Source organism: Citrus sinensis, chromosome 3 (assembly GCF_022201045.2).
Source record: "Citrus sinensis cultivar Valencia sweet orange chromosome 3, DVS_A1.0, whole genome shotgun sequence".
NCBI classification, from domain to species: Eukaryota; Viridiplantae; Streptophyta; class Magnoliopsida; order Sapindales; family Rutaceae; genus Citrus; species Citrus sinensis.
In genome coordinates, this window is record NC_068558.1 from 45,447,074 (window position 1) to 45,471,895 (window position 24,822).

At 35.7% G+C, this 24,822-nt stretch overlaps 5 protein-coding genes across 6 annotated transcripts; 3 read left to right on the forward strand and 2 right to left on the reverse strand.

Annotated features, from left to right (window-relative positions):
* The first annotated feature begins 1,490 nt into the window (after positions 1-1,490).
* On the forward strand, positions 1,491-3,764 carry LOC102612174 (60S ribosomal protein L18-2). The gene is made up of 5 exons (XM_006479930.4): positions 1,491-1,654; positions 1,778-1,867; positions 1,957-2,085; positions 2,430-2,612; positions 3,322-3,764. Exons 1-5 carry the CDS (start codon positions 1,652-1,654, stop codon positions 3,478-3,480), a joined length of 564 nt encoding a protein of 187 aa, XP_006479993.1. The 5' UTR covers positions 1,491-1,651; the 3' UTR covers positions 3,481-3,764.
* Positions 3,765-4,598: 834 nt separating this feature from the next.
* Positions 4,599-7,636, reverse strand: LOC102612478 (uncharacterized). Its single transcript, XM_006479931.4, has 3 exons — positions 6,992-7,636; positions 5,530-5,768; positions 4,599-5,086 (listed from the first exon to the last, which is right to left on the reverse strand). The coding sequence occupies exons 1-3, from the start codon at positions 7,454-7,456 to the stop codon at positions 4,840-4,842; spliced, it is 951 nt and encodes a 316-aa protein (XP_006479994.1). The 5' UTR covers positions 7,457-7,636; the 3' UTR covers positions 4,599-4,839.
* Positions 7,637-9,243: 1,607 nt separating this feature from the next.
* On the reverse strand, positions 9,244-12,284 carry LOC102612779 (uncharacterized). 2 transcript variants are annotated; one of them, XM_025099126.2, is made up of 4 exons: positions 11,574-12,284; positions 10,217-10,455; positions 9,899-9,951; positions 9,244-9,827 (listed from the first exon to the last, which is right to left on the reverse strand). In XM_025099126.2, exons 1-4 carry the CDS (start codon positions 12,036-12,038, stop codon positions 9,670-9,672), a joined length of 915 nt encoding a protein of 304 aa, XP_024954894.1. In that variant the 5' UTR covers positions 12,039-12,284; the 3' UTR covers positions 9,244-9,669. The 2 variants fall into 2 exon arrangements, with proteins under 2 accessions (XP_024954894.1, XP_006479995.1); XM_006479932.4 differs by lacking the exon at positions 9,899-9,951 and having other exon boundaries at positions 11,574-12,280.
* An 8,911-nt stretch (positions 12,285-21,195) lies between these two features.
* LOC102613281 (RING-H2 finger protein ATL64-like) lies at positions 21,196-22,315 on the forward strand. The gene has a single exon (XM_006479934.4). It carries the CDS (start codon positions 21,336-21,338, stop codon positions 22,128-22,130), a length of 795 nt encoding a protein of 264 aa, XP_006479997.1. The 5' UTR covers positions 21,196-21,335; the 3' UTR covers positions 22,131-22,315.
* Positions 22,316-23,731: 1,416 nt separating this feature from the next.
* LOC127901433 (putative invertase inhibitor) lies at positions 23,732-24,619 on the forward strand. Its single transcript, XM_052438749.1, has one exon. It carries the CDS (start codon positions 23,929-23,931, stop codon positions 24,445-24,447), a length of 519 nt encoding a protein of 172 aa, XP_052294709.1. The 5' UTR covers positions 23,732-23,928; the 3' UTR covers positions 24,448-24,619.
* Positions 24,620-24,822: the final 203 nt, after the last annotated feature.

A 24,822-nucleotide genomic window follows, 5' to 3' on the forward strand; every position in this document is an offset into this window, starting at 1 on the left:
CTTGGGGCTTTTCAAGTTCTGGGTTGCTGAGTTTGACGTTGAGCTGTAAGAATTTGGAATGATTTATGGCTTCGAAGTGACACAAAACCGAACTTGTTGAAGGCTGGACCCTCTGTAGCTCGCACTTATGGAAAAGCAAAACTTGGTGCGATTAATCCTCGAATAAAACTTGGTGCGACAGGTGCCTGTCGCACCAAGCTAAGTGCGACAGGTGCCTGTCGCACCAAGTTTTTTTGCGACAGGCACCTGTCGCCATATTCACCCACGACTCAGTTTACTGAAACTCTCGAGCAAGTTCAAAAAATAACTCATGTGATGCCGATTAGTGTTGGATCCGGATAGATTATGATCGGATTTCACTTTTATCGTTGTCTTTTGCCGTCGCCGTTGGTTGATGATTAAAGAGTGGAAAGCTGCCTTTGGTTTGACGATATGTGAGAAAGAAAGTTGCTTTTGGTCTGTAAAGAAGGGTAATTTGGGGAGAAAAGCGTGTGTTTGGCTAATGTTGATAGAAAAAAGTTGAGAGGGTTAATTGTGAAAATAACAAAATTTTTATGGTTATTTTCGTAAATTTCCCTCATTTTTATTATATACGCCTATACGGTCAATGTGCATATTTACATCAGTTGTAGCTTCGTGCGATTTGAGCAAAAGTATACATGATTGTTAACTCAATTACAGTGTATAACGAGATTTCCCTCTTAATTTCACAAAATATAATTTCTTTTTTGGGTAATTTTTAAAAACCTCCCCTGAGGTTTGGGCTTGTTGCAAATAGATGGCGAGAATTGATTTATTTGTAAAAAACCCCCTACCATCAGTTAAGTTTAACATTGACCGTTAGTTGACCGTGCAAAGACAATATTGCCCTTAACAATAGTTTATAAACGAAAATAACTAAAAAAAAAACCAAAATTATTAGCTATTTTACACTTTTTAAATTATTGATATTTTCTTAAAGTTCCTATAAAAAAGTTAAAATTAAAAAATTAAAAAATCATCTTTAAATTATTGATATTTCCTTAAAATTCCTACAAGAAAGATAAAATTTAAAATTTAAAAATGAAATAGTCATAATCTTTACCTATGATATTGTAAATTTTTAGAATTGACAAGGATAAAATTGTCAAAAAATAGAATTTGTGCTTTTTGCACCAATAATTTTGGTTTTTTTTTAGTTATTTTCGTTTACAAACTATTGTTAAGGGTAATATTGTCTTTGCATGGTCAACTAACGGTCAATGTTAAACTTAACTAATGATAGGGGGTTTTTTACAAATAAATCAATTCTCGCCATCTACTTACAACAAGTCCAAACCTCAGGAGAGGTTTTTAAAAATTACCCTTTCTTTTTTTTTTTTTTTTGAGAAGACAAAATATAATTTCTAATGCGGAAACGACGTCGTTAAAGCGCTAATTTCCATCGACATAGTTAACCATTTAACGGTCCAGATCAATTAACAAAAGCCAACGTGTACCGTTCAGGATGACGAATCGTCAAAAGCGATGGACCTCAGCACTACAGTGTACTTACCATTCACAACCTTCGTCTAGAAAATAAAACGCGAACACTAAACCCTAGTCTCCTTTGAATAGCATTTGCTGTTTAGGGAAGCAGTCGCAGGGAGCAGCAGCAGCAGCAACAACAACAATGGTGCATTATAGTCCTTCCTTTCAAACCCTAACCTATGAACAATTCACTTATATCTGTTTAACTAGTTAATTTTCGTTCTATAAAAAAATAATAATTTAATTTTCGTGCTTTTGGTTTTGGAAGGGTATCGATTTGATAGCCGGTGGTAAGAGCAAGAAGTCCAAGAGGACTGCCCCGAAATCGAACGATATCTATCTCAAGCTTCTCGTCAAGGTAACTCTTGTCCATGTTTATTTGAATTTTGTATTTGATTATGTCATGTATTTCATTAGATTTACGCCTGATTGATCCATTATGACCAGCTGTACCGATTTCTCGTGAGGAGGACTGATAGCAATTTCGATAAGGTGATATTGAAGAGGCTCTTCATGAGCAAAGTCAACAAGCCTCCTATGTCTCTCTCTCGTTTGACTAAATTCATGAAGGGCAAGGTCCGTGTCTCTATTTATTTTCTTTTGGATAATAATGTTACATTAATTCAAAATGTGTTAAAGTCTTACTTAGCTTCTTGTATTAGTTCATATAAATGCAGGATTGAAAACATCAATGCCTTTGGTTATTTGTTAGGATCTGTCAAAGTTGTTCCGAATGATTTATGTAGCTGTATTATTATATGGATTGCTAGTTGAACTTATTTGTGTTGTGCGTTTCTAAAAAGATGAAAAATAATGAAAGTTTATTAGTTATATTTGCTTTTATCTATGCCTGTATCAACCATTCTGTAGGAGCTTTGGTTGAAGTCGAGTACTAACTGTTTCTTGGTTTGATTCTCCAGGAGGACAAGATTGCTGTGGTTGTTGGAACAGTCACTGATGATATTCGTGTGTATGAAGTTCCTGCACTCAAGGTTACTGCACTGAGGTTCACAGAGACAGCAAGGGCAAGAATTGAGAAGGCAGGGGGAGAATGCTTGACATTTGACCAACTGGCTCTTCGTGCTCCTTTGGGTCAGAACACGGTATGCATTTGACTCAGATTCTTTTCTATTGTAGTTTGATTTCATAATTTAGCATGCACGCTGCCTACTTTTGAGCTTAGCTTATTATATTATTATTCTATGATTTAATTGGAACAGTCAGGTTAACTTGGGCTGTTTTGTTCTTAATAGTGAAGTTGCACCATCTAGTTTTGGAATGTTTATTTTATGTCAGTAAAAATATTATAGTGTACTTTCTACCTGTTTTATTTGGATTTTATTTTTCTGTGAAATTTTGAAACTTGTGGGTACAGATTGGGACTTAGATTGCAATAGAGGTTTAGGTTGTTGAGCATTAATTGTTTACAAGTAAAAAGGGACTGCAGTAATTATTTTACTCAGTTTATAGTTATTATATCTGTGGTTTTAGAAAACTATTCCCTCTTTAAAGATTTAGCAGCATAAGCTATTATGTAACATTTTCTTCTGTAGATGTTTTATTCTAATCATATGAATCTCTTTATTCTCTCTGTGTGTGTGTGTGTGTTTATATATATTGTTGGTATATCTTCACAACTCCAATTCTGGTAACAGTGATTAATTTTTTTAGGAGTTCTCCTGATGCCATACTTTGAATGCAACATCATTTGCTTTGGTAGACAAATTAGTTGGGAAAATTTAGATTGCTGTATAATTGTTTAAAGTTATGGATTAATAATCTTAATAAGGTGAATTTTATGGCCAAATTCAGGTTCTCCTGAGAGGTCCGAAGAATGCTCGTGAGGCTGTCAAGCACTTTGGACCTGCTCCTGGTGTACCACACAGCCACACCAAACCCTATGTGCGATCTAAGGGAAGAAAATTTGAGAGGGCTAGAGGAAAAAGGAACAGCAGAGGCTTCAGGGTTTGAGATGCAGAACTCATTCATAAGGATACAGAGCAGCCGACCACCTTATGCAAATGTTGTGTTTTCTTTTTTTCTCCTTGCTATTTTAAATCTCTTGGGACAATATCTTAGCAAGTTATATTTGGATTTTTGGATTTTTTTTTGTTTGAGACAGATCTTGGATGTCCTTCGGGGCTTGATGTTTAGAAGTGAAGACAGGATGCCTCATTTAAAAGTTGCCCAAGTTCTACACACATACATGCATGCCTAGTTGAATTAAAATGAACCATGAGAACTGGTTTTAGTTTTGTTGTGGATGTTGCTTTGTGCTAAATACTGCCACATTTGTCGTAAAAATGGCTTTTATAAATGATTGTCCAATCCTGCAGAATGAGTTTCATTTCAATCTTCTAATTGAAGAAGCCTGCCATTTCCATTAAATTCAATTTTTAGGGTACATTCATTGGATATGGCATGTTGTCTCATAATGCATGCTATATTTGTAAGCAGACTTTTTGGACAATATATTTATATGCAGATTTGCTACTTAGCTCTTTTTATGTTTGAAAATGCAATTCATAAACGGCGAGATCCAAATTGGAATTATAGGAGAGACGGGCCAACGCGGTTAGAAATTTCTGATGACGTAGTAGATGCATGCACTGGTTTCGTCTGGCTTTTCTTGGTTGAGAAAATGACAGCACAACTTGCGGCAAATCGGGATTCGGGTGCATCTTTCTTGAAGCTACCTGGTCTGATAAACGTAGTATCCAGATCCCCCACGATTGGGTACTTCGATCTGAAAACCCAGTTCATGGAGCTGTTTGCTCCCGGTTTCTACAAGAACAGAAAATTAAGCCTTGTCTCACATGGTGAAATGTGGATCATATTCTCATTATGACATTCCTGTCCAATTGTCTCGTATGGTGAAATATAAATAATAGTCTCATTAGTCACATTCCTCTGCAAGAAGACATCCTTCTTTAACAAAATATTGAAAAAGGCAACATGTTAGATAACTTGCAGTCTGTTTATTGGCGATAAGTTAATAACCAATTCCGACAGATAAAACTGTAAGAAAAAGATTTACTTACGACCAACATTTCAGTCTCGATGTTTGGTTAGACCGAAGCCACACTCTGTTAATGGTATTATACATCTTCCATATATTCTCATTCGAGTCCAAACGGACATATTCTTCATTTGTCTTAGATATGGCAAGTCCTACAACTACAACACATTTATTCAGAGACAAACAGAACAATACAAGATACATAGGCTGGAGTAGGCCTAGACTGTTGGTATGGTGGAATTAATGAAACTTTAGATTGTAACTCTTATGGAGATGCATGGCATGCTGAGATGGTCAATGCCAAAGCTCCATCAGAACTTCTTGATGAACTCATAGATGTGTGCACCAACTTCTTCTGCCTTTTCTTGGTTGATAAAGTGAGCTACCCCTTCCATGACAACTACATCCTGCAGATATGGTACATATTTCTTGAAGCCACCATTGTGTATATATTCCTTCGTACCTTTGTTGTTATAGACAAGATCCTGGTCACCCACGATATACTTGACTGGTACTTTGATTTGTACCCCAGTCCATGGCGCCATCAGCTCCCAATTTCTATAAGAAAGAGAAAATTTACTTAAATATACCGTACTCCACAATAGGCAGCATATTGTTTTCACATAAAGTATCCAATCACTACACTAGTATTAGTAAAATTATGTGCCACCTAGATACCAAAACAAGATTTGAAAAAGGGGCATCCATAACCTGTCCTAGTACTTCCAGCCATGAAAGTAGTCACGAATGTGTAAGTTCGGTGTTTCATATCAGTCTCAGACATGGATCAAAGATTACCAATTGTATGTAGATGAAATAACAAATTTCTAGAACATAACAGTAAGGTACGTGATGAAAGGCAAGATTGGCCCGACATAAAATGTATTCATCGACTACTAGAAAATATCGCCAAAAAGATTAATCGCCAATTTGGCCAGATAAAAGATTGATAACTAGCTCTTTAATTTATGAAAGCCACGGTATAAGTTTTTGGAACATACAGATCCCAACATCGATAATAATTCACTGGTCCAGTGAAGCCTTTCTGGTTAAATTTGGAGGCATAATAATTGACATCTTCTTCTGACAGCCAAGAGGGCAACGCTGAAGGATCCGGTAGAGTACTGAGTCCTGTATCTTTGGGTATACAAAGTGGTTTTGGAATGCGCAAACACAGAAATTTCTTCATAAGTCTTGCAGTATCAATCTGAGCAAACTCTTCTTCAATCTCTCCAGGTTCCTACAGCATAAGTTAGAAATGTTTTGAACGAGAGTCAGCTCATGAGATTTACGAATGATGCACTTAAATAGATGCTTCTAGAGTAAGAATACTGAAGATTAGATCAACATGTGGGAACTATTCTAGAACCAAAATCAAATTAAAATCTACTTCAGTGTCATTGCTTCCAAGTATAGTGGTTTTGCTCACAATTTTAACACTGATCAAGAGAATACAACCACTGTTTTCATGACTAGAGGAAATCAGCAATATATTGCAAAACATAACCATGGCACACATTTTGCAATGCTTGTATGTTTAATCTTTTTGGACTTAACTTTAGGAATATCACTCGTCAGTCGCATAAAACAAATTGACCTTCACTGTTACTACCACACCTATCTAATTGAAAGAATGATCTATTTGAGGGAATATCTAATTGGAATAGGGAAGGGATCTCTCACATATGCCACCAGTAGCTTATTTGTTTCAAGATTTCTGACAAACTTCTGACATTATTTAGTGTTTTGGATAGATTAATGAGAATAAAGGAATAATGCCAAGTCATTCCTTGGTACCGACTGACGAGAGAGAATTTAGGTGATCCATCAATAACCAATTTTCCGTCACTAAAGCACACTTAATGAGAATTTGGCATGTAGGACTTGTGAGGAATAACACTCCTGTTCATCTATTTTGGACACTCACAAGGACAAATATAGAAGAACGCATCTATCTACCTAAAGTATGTAAAATACAAATTTGTAATTTCACAAACCTGCAAAGCAGATAATAGTTTTCCATGCTTCTAAAAGCAAATGCATACAGCAGTTTAGAATATGTCTAAATTACTTGTCTACATTAACATAGTGCCATTGTGTCTTCTTTATGGGTTTGGCGCTGAAAGCCAGTTTTTGTGTGAAAACACCATACTCAAGTCCATGCTTACAGCAAATAATTAATGATAAACAATCCCAAAACATTGTACATATTGAATAATCATCACAAACAATTGGGTTCTTCCCAATTTCTCTTGCTCTTCGTAACTCCAGTGAAATTATGTCCAAAATTATTGACGCAAATCAGTAACCAATGTATAAAACTGAAACATTTCGTAGGCTAAAAAGATGAATTTAAGCAAAATTATACCACAATTGTCAACGAAACCAAATTCAATGCATTACTTTAAAGTTATTTCTTAATACATGAACGGAAATGTTGTTAAAAAGAAGGAAAAAAATCACCTGAAATCTGCAGATATAATAATCATCACCATAGACAGCCCTGAAGTTATTAAGAGGTCTCACAGCCGGGTTTCTGGGAGGAAAGGGGACGCTCATGTTGACTAAGGCCTTGACTCTGTCCGGCCTAAACAAACAAAAATACCAAGCAATCAAAGCACCCCAGTCATGACCCACTAGGAAAACTTGATGGATACCCAATTTATCAAGGAGGCCGATGAGGTCACCGACAAGATGGAGTGCCGTGTACGACGTGACCGAGGGTGGGGCGTCGGTGTCGCCGTATCCACGAAGGTCTGGGGCAATGGCACGGTAGCCGCGGGAAGAGAGATAGAGGAGCTGGTTGCGCCAGGAATACCAGAGTTCAGGGAAGCCGTGAATGAAGAGAACTGCTGGGCCTGTCCCTATTGATGCCACGTGCATGTTTATGCCGTTAGTGGCTACTGTTGTGTGCTCTATTTTCTCCATTGTTTGTTTGTTTTTCCTTTTGGTGCAACTCTGAAATCTGAAGGTTTCAGGATTAGGCTCTGTTTAAGTTGAATGAAAGGAACGTGAAACAGGACGGCTCCTGCCGGACTCCCGGTTGATGATTGAGCTAAATATCAAATGGATAAGAAGAATAGGACGGACAAATGTCATCCGACTAAATGAGCATGCATAAGAGAGCTGTATTTAAAATTAAAATTTAAATGAATGAGAGTTAAGGGCAGGTTTGGAACTGCGGTAACTCATTAAATAAGTTATTTTTGTTGTGAGGATAAAATAAGTTGGTAATTAAAAAAGTAATTTAGTATTTGATAAATTATACTGTTATGATTGTTGTGAGTTTAAAAAATAATGTATATGTATTTGATAAATTTTTTTTATGAAAATATTATTTTATTATATTTATGACCAAAATAGACATAATTTTAAATTACTTTTTATTTTTTAGAGCATGTTTAATAATGTTTAGACATGCATTTTTCTTTTTAAAATACATAAAATTACATAAAGTGAAAAAAAACTCAATTATATAAAATCTAATGAACTTCATTATCTATTACATAAAATATGATAAAAATTCAGACTAATACATAATTCAAATAAAATAAAAAAGTAATATGCATTGCATTTATATTAAATTTATCGCCATAAAACACCTTGTATATAGAAAAATATATATATGATTGAATGTTAAAATCAATAGTTATGAAATTAATTTTAGAAGTCATGGTTAAATTTCGTTTGAAATTGTTCATAGTTCAAAGAAAATTTACGTAATCATATGCAAGTCTTATTAAATCTTATAATAAAAAATAAAAGTAAAATATCAAAAATATAAATTTATTGGATCAAAGCTTTATAATGTAAGGGTAATTCGATTATGTTGGTAATGTGATATTTAATGGTTATATATTAGGTGTATGGAAAAATAAGACATAATTATCTTTTTGTTAAAATATTAAAATTATAATAGGAATTTAAAAAATGGGTACTGATTTATTTAATAAGCTGCTTATGAAAAGCAACTCCCTACCTGGCTTTTAAAAGTTGCTGTCAAAATAGAAAAAATTATAAAATAAGCAGATTTTACAAAGTTTACCAAACACTATTTTTATCAAAAATTATAAAATAAACAACTTATTAAATTTTAACTTCAATCTCAAACGAGTCATAAGTAATCCAAATTTCCTAATGTTGCTTATCCCAGTATTGGTGGCTTGGGTGAGTTCTGTCTCTGCACTAGACCGGATGAAACTAATTAACTCATTATTAGTTTTCGTTACTAGATAAAAACATTGCATTGGAGATTATAGAACTGATAAAATTAAATATGATCCAACTATCTAATATGAATACAATATATGAGTATGAGCCATTAAATTTGATATGATAATTAAATAGGTCAAATATGGATCGATACGTTTTGTTTCATATTAAATTAGAACTAAAATTCTTTACTCATTTATTCGATTAATAATACGATTATATTTTATATTCTAAATTAATTCTAAATTCTTTTAACAAAACTCAAATATTGACCATAATTTTCTTTTTTATTTTTTATTTTTAAAATGAACATATGAACATTGTTTTATTTATAAAATTGTATATAAATTTAGAACTTCAATAGTATAAATATCTAATATTGTGATAATATTTTAATATATATGTAAAACAATATGTAAATGTTTTACATAAATTTTATTAAATACATAGATATTAAGCGGGTTATTAGATAATCCAGTAATTTTTTGTGACAAATTCTCGTCTCAATATTTTAACACGATTATTAAACAGATCATGTTTGGATCGACTTAAATTTAACACGACACGAAACTCAGAAACTGACACTCAGAAACTGACACGTCCTATAATGACCCAAACATGATCTAATGACCTGTTTGGATCGCCTTGAAAGGGTAAACATGAGTCATAACGGAGGTTCCACTGACAAAAGCAAAATATGTAGACCCCCCAAGAAGTAAGAAGAACACTCTTTGCCACCCTACCAATGGGATCATGATAGAAGAGATGAAACTAGAGATCGACCATCAATCACAACTCAAAGTATCATCGCATTCTGAGATTCCCAATGGCAATGCTCAATCAGAACTGCTTGATGAAATCATAAATGTGTGAGCTGACTTCGTCAGCCTTTTCTTGGTTAATAAAATGGGCAACTCCTTCCATTACTATTACTTCCTGCAAACCTGGTACATCTTTCTTGAACCCACCATTTTGTATATATTCCCTGATACCAGGGATGTGATATGTGATATCCAAGTCACCCACCATAAACTTAACTGGTATTTTAATTTGTGCACCTGTCCATGGAGCCAGGAGCTCCCAGTTTCTGCAACAAATCAAAACAAACTTTATTTTGGGTAACAATAGAACATACCCCGTCCTAAACATGAAACTTACTTTGGGGCTCTGGTAACATTGATATACATATGCAAGTTGTAAAGTCAAATTGCCTGTTTCATACAAAGATTACAAAATTACTTAAATAGATGTGACAATTCTTCATGTGCATTGATATCAACTAGGGACCACGAATGTCTAAGTTAAGTGCTTCATATCAGTCTCAGGCTTCAAATGAAAGGCAAGAATTATGGACTTTCTATGAATATTACTGCAAAATTTCGGCAAAAAGATCATTTTTCAAAGACTAATTTGCCTGATATCTGATTTAACTCTTTAATTTATCATAGCTGGTACAGTGGTTGTATGGGAACTTACAGGTCTAAACATCGATAATAGTTCAATCCTCCAGTGAAGCCTTTCTGGCTAAATTTTGAGGCATAATAGTTGACATCTTCTTCTGACAGCCAAGAAGGCAAGGTTCGAAGATCCGGTAGACCTCTAAATCCTATTTCTTTAGGTACACATGGTGGCTTCGGACTGCGACCTCCCAAAAATTTCTTTATCAGTCTTGCAGTATCAATCTGAGCAAAATCTTCTTCAGCCACTCCAGGTTCCTACAGCATATCTCAGTTTTGAGAGAGTCAATTCAAGAGATTTGAGAACAACACAACAAAAATAAGCATTTAGAATAAGGAATCACATAATGAACTTGATAGAGCATTATGGGATTGGAACCCAGAAATCGTGTCAAACAATGACAGACTCAAGACTGTGTTAGTGATAATAACACTCCGACAATATGCTGAATAATGAAAGACAATAAACCAGAGAATATTAAAATATTCTTATTTCCTTTTTACTGTAGATTATATTTAGCAATAAAGAAAACCTTATTTTATTAACAAAATTCAACGAGATATACAAATTTTCTTGTACTTGAATACCACAATGAAATCATGTTAAGAATTATTAATGGAAATATAAAAATGCCAACAACTGGAACTTTACTATATGGCAAATTTGATACTGATGTATTTTGATAAGAAGACTAAAAGATAAAATTTAAGCCCAACCATTGTATAAATCTAACCAAAGCCAAAATGAAGCTACAACAAAGAGCCACAGACTGTCAGTCAAAATAAACAATACATCAAGAGTTATGTCATTTGAGAGCCCTGCTCTGATCTAAAAATGGCTAAGAGATCTAATTAAATTTCCGAGTAAAGATGTAGCCAAATGCAATAGCTATAAACTTGTTTAAGCTTGTGATATCAGATTCTGGGGCGGTAATTTTGTTACATCAAAGTCCTACTTTACCGAATAAATAAATGCAACAATAAAATTAATTAAACATATGCATATAACTGCTATTGATTGACATTTGACCCAAGAAAATACAGTTGGATACATACAAATGTTCCCAGCCTAAGGAAGAATATTGGCAACATAACAGCCGGCGCCATTGCCATTTTCCCAACACAACACAATTGTCCTAATTCAGAAATATATTAAATGCATAACATCCGAGCACCCAATTCAGATCCATTTGTTCATTTAACACTCCTACTTAAAAAGCAAAACAAGTTTCTTAATTTGACAGGAAACGAAAACAGAAAGGTTCTCAAATCAACAGGGCGATTATTGTTTTTTTTTTTTAAATTTAATTACGGTACTAAATTAAAACAAAACAAAAGAAAAGAGGTAAAACAAAAAAAAAAAAAAAAACAAACACCTGAAACCTGCAAATATAGAAGTCATCACCAAACAAAGCCCTGTATTGATCGACAGGTTTCGTCGCAGGGTTTCTGGAACGAAACACAACGCTTAAGTTGACCAAAGCTTTGACTCGGTCAGGACGAAGCAAACAAAAATACCAAGCAATCAAAGCACCCCAGTCATGGCCCACCAAAAAGACCTGTTCGATACCGAATTCATCGAGGAGACCGACAAGGTCACCGACGACGTGGAGTGCCGTGTAGGACGTGATGGAGGGCGGGGCGTCGGTGTCGCCGTAGCCACGAAGGTCAGGGGCAATAGCGCGGTAGCCGCGGGAAGAGAGGTAGAGGAGCTGCTTGCGCCAGGAGTACCAGAGTTCAGGGAAGCCGTGAAGGAAAAGGACGGCTGGGCCGGTCCCTATCGATGCCACGTGCATGTTTATGCCGTTCGTGGCCACTGTTGTGTGCTTTATTTTCTCCATTTTTCTGAAACTCTTACTGTTGTTTGTTTGATTCTTGGTCTTATTGGGGTTGGGTGGGTGTTTTTGAGCTTTTATTTACTATCTACGTTTTGGAAGTGAACGAACCATTCTTATTAATTTCTCGGGGAATGAAGTAAGCTGTTGCTGCGAATGCGATGCGGCTTCATCGATGATTATAAAATTCAGAGCGCCATAAACATAATATAAACAGAAAATAGAATTGCGTTTCAGGCTGTTTTGAAAAAAAAAATTTGTAATATCATTTTTTCTTAGTTTATATTTGATAAAATTGATAAAAAATATGAATTAATTTTTTTTTTTAAGATGAGGCAGCCTTATAAAAAATAAAAAAAATTATTAGCTAACAATACAAATAAAGAAGCAACGCAAGATAAAGAATAAAATGAGAGAATATATTATAAAGTGATTTTATTAATTTCAATTGTGTGTGTACAAAATAAAAAGATGAGTTCTCCTTTTATAGTTGTATAATAACTCTATGAAATTAATAAAAAAATTATGGATTATAATTCCTTATGAGATAATGGGAGTTATAGGGAAGTTAAAAGTTACTAATGAGAGATAGTGGGGAGACTAAGAGATATATGTTATAAACATCTATTTACATAATTGTTATTGTGTAATAACAATCAAATTAATTGTGAGAAGATGAAAAGCTAAATGTAAAAGAAAATTTCTCTATTTATTAGATAATAGAGAATATACAAAGATGAGAAATGGTGATGCCACATTACCTCCTTAAGTCCTAGCTTTATATATATATATATAGATAATTCATTTTAATATTACGAATTAAACGGAAAATTATCATTTTACTCCTAAAATTATTCTGATATTCTATGTCAGTACTATAATTTATCGAAAAATATATTTTATTACTGAACATTTACGCTGTTATCAATTTATTATTATTCCGTTAAGAAAACGTTAATGTTTAACAGAAATTGAGTTAAAATTCGATTTTAACCTCAAGAGTTTAAAAGATAATTTTATATGTTGTAATTTAAGCATTATATGTTAGAATAACTTTGGTAGTATAATGATAATTCTCCTAAAAACTTAGTAAAAAAATGATAATTTATCTTTAAATTAACATATAATTTTACTATTACAGTTAAAAATATCTTTGATACCCTTATAACATCAACAAAATTTTAACGTTCTTAACGAAACAATAATAAATTGGTAACGGTGCAAACGATTGATAATAAAATATACTTTTCGATAAATTATGATATTGATATGATATGTAAGAATAATTTTATTAATAAAATAACAATATTCTTAAAGAAAAAGATGGGTTTAAAGTTGGCGCGCATCGTCATCATCATCTTCAAGAAAGAATAAAAATAAAGTTGGTGAACATCGAGGCAGTAGATTGTGCTTACTTGTAGCACATCAGAAATGAGGCCTTCTAAGTGCATCCCGGCAACAAGTAGCCCACGTTCAGCAGCTGGCCCTGCTCCATGTTGGGAATGGACTTCCCAATGAATTGCGTGCAGAAACGTTTAATGAGTAGCTCCCTCTTCAAAACATTGACGGGCGATTGATTGCACCCGATTTTCTGGACCCAATTCCCAAATTATCAATTTTCTATTTGATGATTCTATTCTATCGGTAGGTTTGGATTGGAGAGAATATGATATGAGCCTCTGGGACAAGCAACTGTTAACAAATGGTCCAGGTATCGTGAATGATATTGTACGATCTCCAGTGATCCCTTATCCTCAGTCTCACCACCATTTCATAGAGATATTTTATAGTATCTTATTCGATTCACTTTCTATCAGTCGCTTTTTGTTTATGATTTAATCAGTTAGCTACAAACAAAATGGGGTTGATAGTTGCTCAAGAATCTGTTATCATCTTGAAGTTTTCATCCCGAATTGCTTGCAAATTAACTTCATTTGGTTTATGATACAACTTGTACCCATCAAATAGGTGAACCCTTAATACTATATATTTATATAGTTGACGAACATAATTTTCATTGCAACTGATGTGTCTGCCACTCATTATTATTACCTGCTTCTCATGTCTTATGTGTCCATTGATTTAATTTTACAGTATACTAATGTCTTAATTTTATACTTACTATTCATCAGTCTCGAATTAAGAGAAGAGTTTCAATCTTCACGAGTAGTAAATTATGAATAAATTTATTCTTTACTCACAGCAACTCCAAAAATATCTTGTGTAAGTTCTCCTGATTTCTAATTGTAATAATATTAATAATATACTTGTGAAATAAATTTTTTTCCTCCAAAAAAAAAAAAAAAGAAGCTTGGCTTTTATTAGACAAACTTTCACTAGATATTTTTGGTTTTTGGAAGTACTGATAAGTTCACACGCCATGCCCACGCGACATCTTGAAGCAACTTGCGATCTTTCTCCATCGAAAGCGCATACAAAGATTCAAAGCAAAAGCAAGAGAATATCTATTTTATTTTTGCTTCTATATATAAAACTAAAAAGATAATAAAATTATAAATACCAATCAATTTGATTTAACAAATAGAAAAAAAGGACATGAAGCCGCGAACTCAAGAACAATCGGTTGGATAGTTTATCGATCAAAATACCGGTTGAACTTTTGATATATATATTATGAAGCAGACGGTTAACAATCCTCTAATCTAAACACATTACTGATTGGGATCTTCTGCTAATATAATCTTTTCTAAGTTTTCTACAAGATCATGACGCATACATATCATTTAAGTCTTTTTAAGGCTAATGTTGGCTGAAAGGTGAATTCAAACACCTTTGCCAGCAAACGACAGCGTTTCCAGTAGTGTTTAGAAGCTTTAAGTGATCACGTGAGAAGCACAGCCAATCCTTGTTCCGAAACGGCAACACATGAGTTCGTTTTGGATATGCTCAACTTAAGTGAAGTCACGGGTTCTTCACGTGATGGTTAGCTGAAGCTGAGTTCGTTAAATAACAGACTCATAGTACACGTGTCAAGGAGCTGTGCAATCTGGGTTGTTAGAGCTGTTACAAGACTGGTATATAAGCAACAGTCTTCTGGTGCGGAGATCATCGTGCGAGATAGAGATTGAGGGAAGTCTGAGAGGAAGTGTCTTACTTGTTCTTGTTCTTAGAATCTCTGTAACAAACTTCTTGAATCATTCAATAAAGCTGTCTGAGGAATTCACTCGTGGATGTAAGCCATTAATGGCTGAACCACGTTAAAGCTTGTGCTCTGCTTTGTGTGATTAGTTTTCTTGCTATTTTTGGTTTCTAAGTTTGTAATCAATCCATTTTGTTACGAGTCTAATTGGGTTTAGTTGATTCTCTTAAGTTGATCTAAGCTGATATTGCATCTTGATTAATCTTGGCTGAGAATCTTGGGAGGATCTGGTTCTTCATCAAAGCAAAGCTAACGAACCAGATTCAACAATTGGTATCAGAGCTTGGTTCTTAACCAAGATTCAGGTATGGCTACTCAGAAGGTAGATTTGGAGAAGTTTAATGGCAGAAACGACTTCAACATATGGAAGGTTAAAATCGAGGCTCTCTTGGTTACTCAAGGTCTTGGTGATGCACTTGAAGCTTCAACCAAGATCGAAGGGAAGGGAACATCATCTTCCAAGACTCCAGAGCATATGGCTGAAATTGACAAGAAGGCAAAATGTACCATAATCCTTAGCCTTGCTGATTCTGTAATTAGAGAAGTTGCCAAGGAGACATCTGTTGTTGGTTTGATGGAGAAATTGGAAAGCCTGTACATGAAGAAATCCTTGGCCAACAGGCTGTATATCAAGAAAAAGATGTTCACTCTAAAGATGACAGAAAGCTCATCACTGGATAAGCACATTGATGAATTCAATCAAGTGTGTGACACACTTGCAACAATTGATGAAGCTTTAGATGATGAGGGAAAAGCTTTGCTACTGGTTAGCTCTCTTCCAGGGTCTTACAAGAACTTTGTTGATGCACTCATGTATGGGAGACAAACTCTCTCATTGGATGAAATTAAGTTAGCTCTAAACACAAGGGAGCTGCAAGAAAAGAGACAGAATCTTGATCAAGAAACTGGGGAAGGGTTAACTGCAAAGGGTCAACATTACAAGAACCAGAAAAAGAAGCAAGGGAAGGCCAAAGACAAGAATAAGACTCTTAAGTGCTTCCAGTGCCATAAGGAAGGTCACTTTAAGAGAGATTGTCCAGAAAGGAAGAACAAACAGCACAAAGAGCAAAGAAGTGAAAATGGTGATGCAGCAGTAGTTGAAGAAGAAGGTTATGAGTCAGCTGGAGTCCTAATTGCCTCTGATGTTGATCAGGAAGGTAAGTGGGTGCTTGACTTAGGGTGTTCTTTTCATATGTACCCTTTTAAACATCATTTCTCTGAGTATCAAGAATATGATGGTGGTAGGGTGATGATGGGGAATAATGCAATCTGTAGAGTTATAGGGATTGGGGTTATTAAACTGAAATTACATGATAACTCAATTCTTGAACTCAAACAAGTGAGGCATGTACCTGATTTAAAAAGGAATTTGATCTCACTGGGGATGTTGGATCAGATAGGTTGTGTTGTTAAGGTCCAGCAGGGTATAATGAGTGTTGTAAAGGGGTCATTGGTTCTGTTAAAAGGAATCAAGAAGAATGGTCTCTATGTGTTAGAAGGGACAACTGTGACAAGGATGGTGTCAGTGTCATCTAGCTTTAGTGTTGACAAAACTAGGCTATGGCACTTAAGGCTTGGACATATGAGTCTGAGAGGCCTTAAAGAGTTGTCAAAACAGGGGTTGTTAGGCAGTGATACAATTGGTGAGATGATGTTTTGTGAAGATTGTGTCCTAGGGAAATCTACAAGAACCAGTTTCAAGTCATCAGTTCACACTACTAGAAGCATTCTGGATTACATACACTCAGACTTATGGGGACCTGCACAAGTAGCATCACTGGGAGGTGCAAGATATTTTTTGTCTATAATTGATGATTTTTCAAGAAGAGTCTGGATTTATGTGCTTAAGAGTAAAGAACAGGTGTTTGAAAAATTCAAGAACTGGAAGGTCTTGGTTGAAAAACAGACTGGAAAAACAGTGAAAAAGTTGAGGACTGATAATGGATTGGAGTTTTGCAACCAGGTATTTGATGAATTTTGTGCAAAGGAAGGTATTGCAAGGCATAAAACTGTAAGAATGACACCTCAGCAGAATGGCTTAGCTGAGAGGATGAATATGACTCTCATGGATAAGGTGAGGTGCATGATGATTCAAGCCAAGCTACCTAAGAATTTGTGGGCTGAGATTCTCAACACAGCTTGCTACCTGGTGAATTTGAGCCCCTCCACTGCCATTGAATTCAAGACACCTTTTGAGCTTTGGTATGGTAAACAAGCCAGTTATAAAGACCTTAAAGTGTTTGATTGTCTGAGTTATGCTCACATAAGCCAAGGAAAACTAGCACCCAGAGCACTGAAATGTGTGTTCATTGGGTATCCAGAGGGAACCAAAGGATATAAGCTTTGGTGTACTGATCTCTCTCCACCCAGGTGCATAGTAAGCAGAGATGTCAAGTTCAATGAAGAAGCAGCAGTGGATAGTATTCAAAGAAACAGTGTGAGAGCTGATTAAGTTCATGAGAAACATTTTGAGGTGGAGTCACCTGGCAACCTGAATCATAATGATGATACAGAATCAGCTGAAAGTGCTGATGATATTGGAAGACGGGAGTCACTTCAAGAAGCTGGATCAACTCAATCACAAGTAATGGATTATTAGTTGACAAGAGATAGATAGAAGAGACAAAGCAAAGCACCTAAGAGGTATGGCTATGCTGATCTGATTGCTTTTGCATTACATTCTGCTCATGAGATAAATGCTGAAGAACTACAGAATTTCAAAGAAGCCATTAACTGTCAGTATTCAAAAGAATGGAAGAAATCTATGGATGAAGAAATGACCTCACTGTACAAGAATTGTACCTGGGAACTGGTTAAAAGACCTAAGAATAGGAGGATTGTTGGTTGCAAGTAGATATACATAATCAAAGAGGGTATGACTGCAGCTGAACCAAGGAGGTTTAAGGCTAGGTTAGTTGCAAAGGGGTACACTCAGATGAAGGGTATTGATTTTAAGGAAGTTTTCTCCCCTGTAGTAAGGCATGCTTCCATAAGAGTACTGATGGCTATAACAGCAACACAGAATCTGGAGCTGGAACAGCTTGATGTTAAGACTGCTTTTTTGCATGGAAATCTTCAGGAAGAAATTTTCATGAGTCAACCAGAAGGATATGAAGCTCCTGACAGAAGAGATTATGTATGCTTGCTAAAGAAATCCCTCTATGGCCTGAAGCAATCTCCCAAGCAATGGTACCTCAAATTTGATGAGTTTATAACCACTCATGGATTTCAGAGGTGTAATTATGATTGCTGTGTCTACCTTAAACAGCTAAGTCATGAAAAACATATCTATCTACTGCTATATGTAAATGATATGTTGATTGCTTGTGAAGAAAGGTCTGAAATAGATGCTTTGAAGACATTGCTTGGCACTACATTTGACATGAATGATTTAGGAAGTGTTAAAAGGATATTAGGAGTTGATATAAGAAGGAATAGAAGTGAAGGGCTGGTATTTTTATCTCAAGAGAAATACTTGAAGAAAATACTGGAAACCTTTGATATGGAGGATTCTAAACCTGTACAAGGCCCCTTAGCAGCACACTTCAAACTTTGCAACCTATATTGTCCAAAGTCTGAAGAAGAAAGACTTGAGATGACCAATATTCCATATGCAAAGGCAGTAGGATGCCTTATGTATGCCATGGTGCTGACTAGGCCTGACATCTCACATGCTGTGAGTGTTGTCAGCAGATACATGGCATCTCCAGGCAAAGAACACTGGAAAAGGGGTGAAATGGATACTAAGGTATCTAAAGGGTACTTTGAATGTTGGTCTGGTATATGGAAAGAACTCTGGAACAGAAGAAATGTTGTGGGGCTATGTAGATTCTGACTATGCAGGAGATCTGGACAGAAGAAGATCACTCACAGGATACTTGTTTATGTTAAAAGGCTGCCTGATTAATTGGAAGGCAAACTTGCAGCATGTAGTGGCACTTTCCACAACAGAAGCAGAATTTACAGCTGCCACTGAAGCTGCAAAGGAGGCCATTTGGCTCAAGGGCTTAATCACTAAGCTCGGTTTAAAACAAGAGTCTGTACCAATTTTCTGTGACAGCTCCAGTGCACTGCATTTGTGTAAGAATCCAGCTCACCATGAGAAGATCAAACATATTGATATTAAACTTCACTTCATAAGAAATGAAGTCTCCAGGGGAGTTATCAAGATGGTTAAAATACATACTGATGACAACCCCTCTGACATGCTCACTAAGGTGGTTCCTGCAACTAAGTTCAAGAAATGTTTGGACTTAGTTGGTATCTGCAAAACCTGATATGAATTAGTTGGTGAATGTATCAGTTACAGGGTGTTTGATTCAAGGTGGAGTATTGTTGGCTGAAAGGTGAATTCAAACACCTTTGCCAGCAAACGACAGCGTTTCCAGTAGTGTTTAGAAGCTTTAAGTGATCACGTGAGAAGCACATCCAATCCTTGTTCCGAAACGGCAACACATGAGTTCGTTTTGGATATGCTCAACTTAAGTGAAGTCACGGGTTCTTCACGTGATGGTTAGCTGAAGCTGAGTTCGTTAAATAACAGACTCATAGTACACGTGTCAAGGAGCTGTGCAATCTGGGTTGTTAGAGCTGTTACAAGACTGGTATATAAGCAACAGTCTTCTGGTGCGGAGATCATCGTGCGAGATAGAGATTGAGGGAAGTCTGAGAGGAAGTGTCTTACTTGTTCTTGTTCTTAGAATCTCTGTAACAAACTTCTTGAATCATTCAATAAAGCTGTCTGAGGAATTCACTCGTGGATGTAAGCCATTAATGGCTGAACCACGTTAAAGCTTGTGCTCTGCTTTGTGTGATTAGTTTTCTTGCTGTTTTTTGGTTTCTAAGTTTGTAATCAATCCATTTTGTTACGAGTCTAATTGGGTTTAGTTGATTCTCTGAAGTTGATCTAAGCTGATATTGCATCTTGATTAATCTTGGCTGAGAATCTTGGGAGGATCTAGTTCTTCATCAAAGCAAAGCTAACGAACCAGATTCAACAGCTAAGATTTAGCTTCAACTCCACTTCTATTTTGTTTAGTATAGTATTTTTTTAAAAAAAAATTTTTTTTATCTATTCCCCTTTCTTGTTCACTGGATAATCAATCAAGGAGGTTAGATACTTTTTTTTCTTTTTTTCTTTTTAATTGTATTTTTAGTCAATGGAGAATGAGAAAGATGGAACTATATTCATGTATGTAAAATAGAGTTAAATTAATTGCGGACGATCACAATAGAACTTGTCTTCAGTGGTATTTTTCTGTTTCAAGTGTCATTGTCGTTGCAGGCTACCAATAACAATAATGCATTCAATGACATAAATTCTTAAAAGAATTACGAATTAATTGTTAACGTTTTCTTCTTTGCTCAGGTTTATAAGTTTGTGATATGAGAAGCGGGAAAGGAGCGGCAGTTTGATCGCGTCGGTTAAGTTTCAGACGCTTATTTAGTCAAGAAACGATGCGTTTTGATTTTAATGAGAAAAGTCTAAAATAAATTAAATCCTAACCTTAAACATGCATCATGATCTAATAAAAAAATTTAAGAAAAATTAAATTAAGAGAGGATTTAAATCGTCTACATCTAATATTGATGCTGTAATATAAGGGATGACAAGTGATCTTATATAAAACTTAAAAAGAAATTAAATTAAGAGAGGATTTAAAATTCCAAATTCGTTTACATCGATTAAAAATAAAACACCCCTTAGATTACTGTAATGTAAGGAATGAGCCTACACCAAACAAAACTGCAAATTGCTACTGTAAATTATAAAAAACTCAAGAACGCCATTCACATATTTTAATTATTTATGATGTTACGAATTTAAATATTTAAGTTTTATTCTAAGTCTTAATATAAATTCAACATCAGTTATGAGTGAATTAAACATTTAGATATTGAAATATCCTGTATAGCTTTTCAATTATTCAATTTAGTATTTATTCACACTCGCATTCACACAAGAGGATAAGGAACCCTCCCTTTCCCTTCCCCTTCCCCTTCCGCTTTAATTACTACCCCAAATAAAACCTCCCCACTGTCCGACAACTAGCTATGCAAAAAATATCCTTTTATATTTATGTGTATATATACAGACGCGCGCGCGCGCCCCCATTCACTCTCCAATCTCTTTGTCTCATCCGATGATGGATTCTAACTCGACAACGTTAACAGCACCAAGTGGTCTTGATCAGATTCAGAATCCCAGCGCCAGCAGCTACGTTCTTAATGGAAAGATCATGTTTTGTTCTGTGATTCTTCTCTTTGTTGTTGTTTTCATCTTAGTCTGCTTTCACAGTTATGCCAGTTGGCTCCGTTACCGCCACCGCCACCGTTACCGTTACCGTCACCGTCACCGCCGTGCCCATCGGCTCTTCTTTCTCTCTAGCGGTGCTAATACCATGAACACAGCTCCTCCTCACGCTCATCAAGCTTTGGACCTCTCTATTCTCAAAAGGATACCCGCTTTTGTCTACTCACCAAACATAGAACACCCCAAGGAGCCGCTAGACTGCGCCGTTTGCTTGTCGGAATTTGAAGACAACGAAAATGGCCGTGTCTTGCCCAAGTGTAGACATGTATTCCATGTTGATTGCATCGACATGTGGTTTCAATCTCACTCTAATTGTCCACTCTGTAGAGCCCCGGTTCAACTTGACATCACTCTGGTTCATCCACTGGTCCAAGTCGAAGAGGTTGTCTCCGTTATCGAACCTACTGAGAGGGACTTAGGTGTTGTTCATCAGATGGGTTGCTCGTCTTCTTCTTCTTCTTCATCTTCTTTGCCGCAATTGGAGAGTGTGTCGGTGGAGATACCTCGAGCTCGAGAGAACTTCAGAGGTTTGGATGATATGGGTTTGAGTTTAACTAATGAACGCAACGGGTTCAAGTCTCCGGGTAATCGGGTTCTAACTTTGAAGAGGATTTGGAGCATATGACTGCTTTGCTGTTCAACTGACGAGAAAAGATAAAATTGAATCCCCACAAGAGGACGGACCATTCTGTCTGTTGCCAACATGTGGTGGATATTTTGCAGAAGTGGCAAATTAATGCAACACCTATGTACAAATAATGTATAGCACAGATAAGTACTAAATACAGTTTTGATATCGTGCTACTGAAATCAATTTTTGTTTTTACCTCGTTAAAATTGTGTCAGAGGCACTAACAACCAATGATTCGAGCGACACAAATTATTATTGTTGGGATGCATCAAAGGAATTAAATATTAATTTTTTAGGGTGAAAACTAAACCATGATTAATAACTATTTATTGATGTATTAATATTTAATTTGACCGAACATTCCTGTTTTGATTCTACTAATGTTAAGTCAATCATACAACAAGTGAATAATATTATAATATATGTATATTTCTTTCTTTTATTTTTCTTAATACATAAAGGATCTAGTTAAAAGTAGGCAACAACCAAGCATGGGTGCGTAGACCCGGAAACATCATGCAACATCCATCATTCGGTTTCGGTTACAGGAATTGGAAAAACATTGATCCCAAGAGGTAAAATGATAGCTTGGTTGACGAGGTAGTTTTTTTTTTTTTTTGGAATACTGTCATACAGGACTGTTACTGATATTACATCAGGTATTATAATTAATATTTACAAACAGATTGTACAATTGAGACTTTCTTCGTGGCATGTACTCCTTTGAAGCGTTGCTCAGATTCTTTTAAACTCTCTCAAATATTCGAGAGTTGTCCACTCCACTCACATTTCGTGAAGGATAGACGGGCTCCACTCAATTATTTTGATAATTGAGGGAGGATTGTAAATAACCCTCATAAATAGTTTTATGGAGGATCAAACCATTGCACTCAACATTGTAAGTGCAAGGGTTCTCCCACTGGACCAAAGACCCATTAGTGGTTGACGAGGTAGTTAGCTGTGAAATTGGTTTCCCGATAGCTATATGATAGAGATACCTACCAATTTCTCTTGAGGAGTCTTTTAATTCCCCGAATAAGAGGGGAATAAGCATTAGGATGACTGTTATTTGTGGTTAGGATATAAGTGATGCACCGACTATCCACTTCAATTTGAAGCTATCGAATCCCAATATTCCACGCAAGTTGCAAACCTCGAAATAAGCCCCAAAGCTCCACTTCAGTAATAGTGCAATGGTCAATATTCGTACCAAAACCGCGAACCCATTCTCTGTAGTAATTTCTAATGAAACCACCTGCCCTTGCATGGCCTGAAATTTGTCTACACCATCTGTATTTAATTTAAAGAAAGGCCAAGCTAGGGGCATCCATTCGAACCATATGGTGATCCTTTCATGGCCTGTTCTAATGCGATTCTCCATTGAAGATTTAAATTTAAAAGACCACCATGTAAACGGTGGCTACATTAAATACAATTATAAATATAATACATGTATCAATTAATATGTATTTTAAAATTCCTCTTAATCTGAACACGTCCCCCTACTAGCTTGAACACATTACCCTTAACTGCAGAATAAAACAAGCAAAACAATTAATTTCCGTTTAATAGGAGGGACCCGTATACATCAATGGATGGCCGAACAAATTTTTCTTGCTTCAATGATGATTCTTAAATCGCGCTCCAACAGACTGTAGTTCACAGAATATTACCGGCTATATATATGTTTATTGTCTCAACAAATTAACCAACAACGAATTCTCTTATTTAATTTGTTCTCCTTTAAATTAAACTGGAAGCATCACAAATTAATATTTCTTCAATCAAGAAAATGAAGTCTACAACAAGTTTTATATTTCTCATTGGCCTTAAGCTTTGTGCAATTAGTGGCACCAGTAATTTGATAGAAAGAGTTTGCCAAAGTTCGGAAGACAAGAATCTATGTTACAGCACTTATAACAATGCCCAAAAAGCCGATCTAAATGGCCTTGCAATGATCGGGCTCAATCAGGCATCTGGAAATGCAACAGCTATATTGAAGTACGTCCAAGAAAGGATGGGTCAGCCAAATTTGGAACCTCTAGTGCAGCAGGGGCTGATAGATTGCGCGAACTTGTATCAAGACGCTGTTGATCAGGTTGATGATTCGATTGCTGCTCTGGAAGCAGATGCATTCAAAGATGTTCGTGCTTGGGTTGAAGCTGCCCTTTCTGATGCAGTAGCATGCCAAGAAGCTTTCACACAACATCCAAATGTTGATGCCAAGCTCACTTGGAACAATGGAATCTTTATCAGACTATGCAAAAATGTTTTGGCTGCCAACAAGCAATTGGCTGGAATGCCGCGGTGATCTTATTTTGTATCTCATGATTTTTTTTTTTTTTTTGGTCAATTATATGCCTTAAGTCTTTGTAATCTTCCAAACTTTAATTATCATAATGTTCATCAAAGCTGAACATCATTATCGCTTAATTATTATAAATTTGATTAAGAGTATACAATTAACATAACAAGACAAAAGCCCCCCCACTACAACAAAAGACAAACATGGGTTGAAGCTGCCCTTTCTGATGCAGTAGCATGCCAAGAAGCTTTCACACAACATCCAAATGTTGATGCCAAGCTCACTTGGAACAATGGAATCTTTATCAGACTATGCAAAAATGTTTTGGCTGCCAACAAGCAATTGGCTGGAATGCCGCGGTGATCTTATTTTGTATCTCAT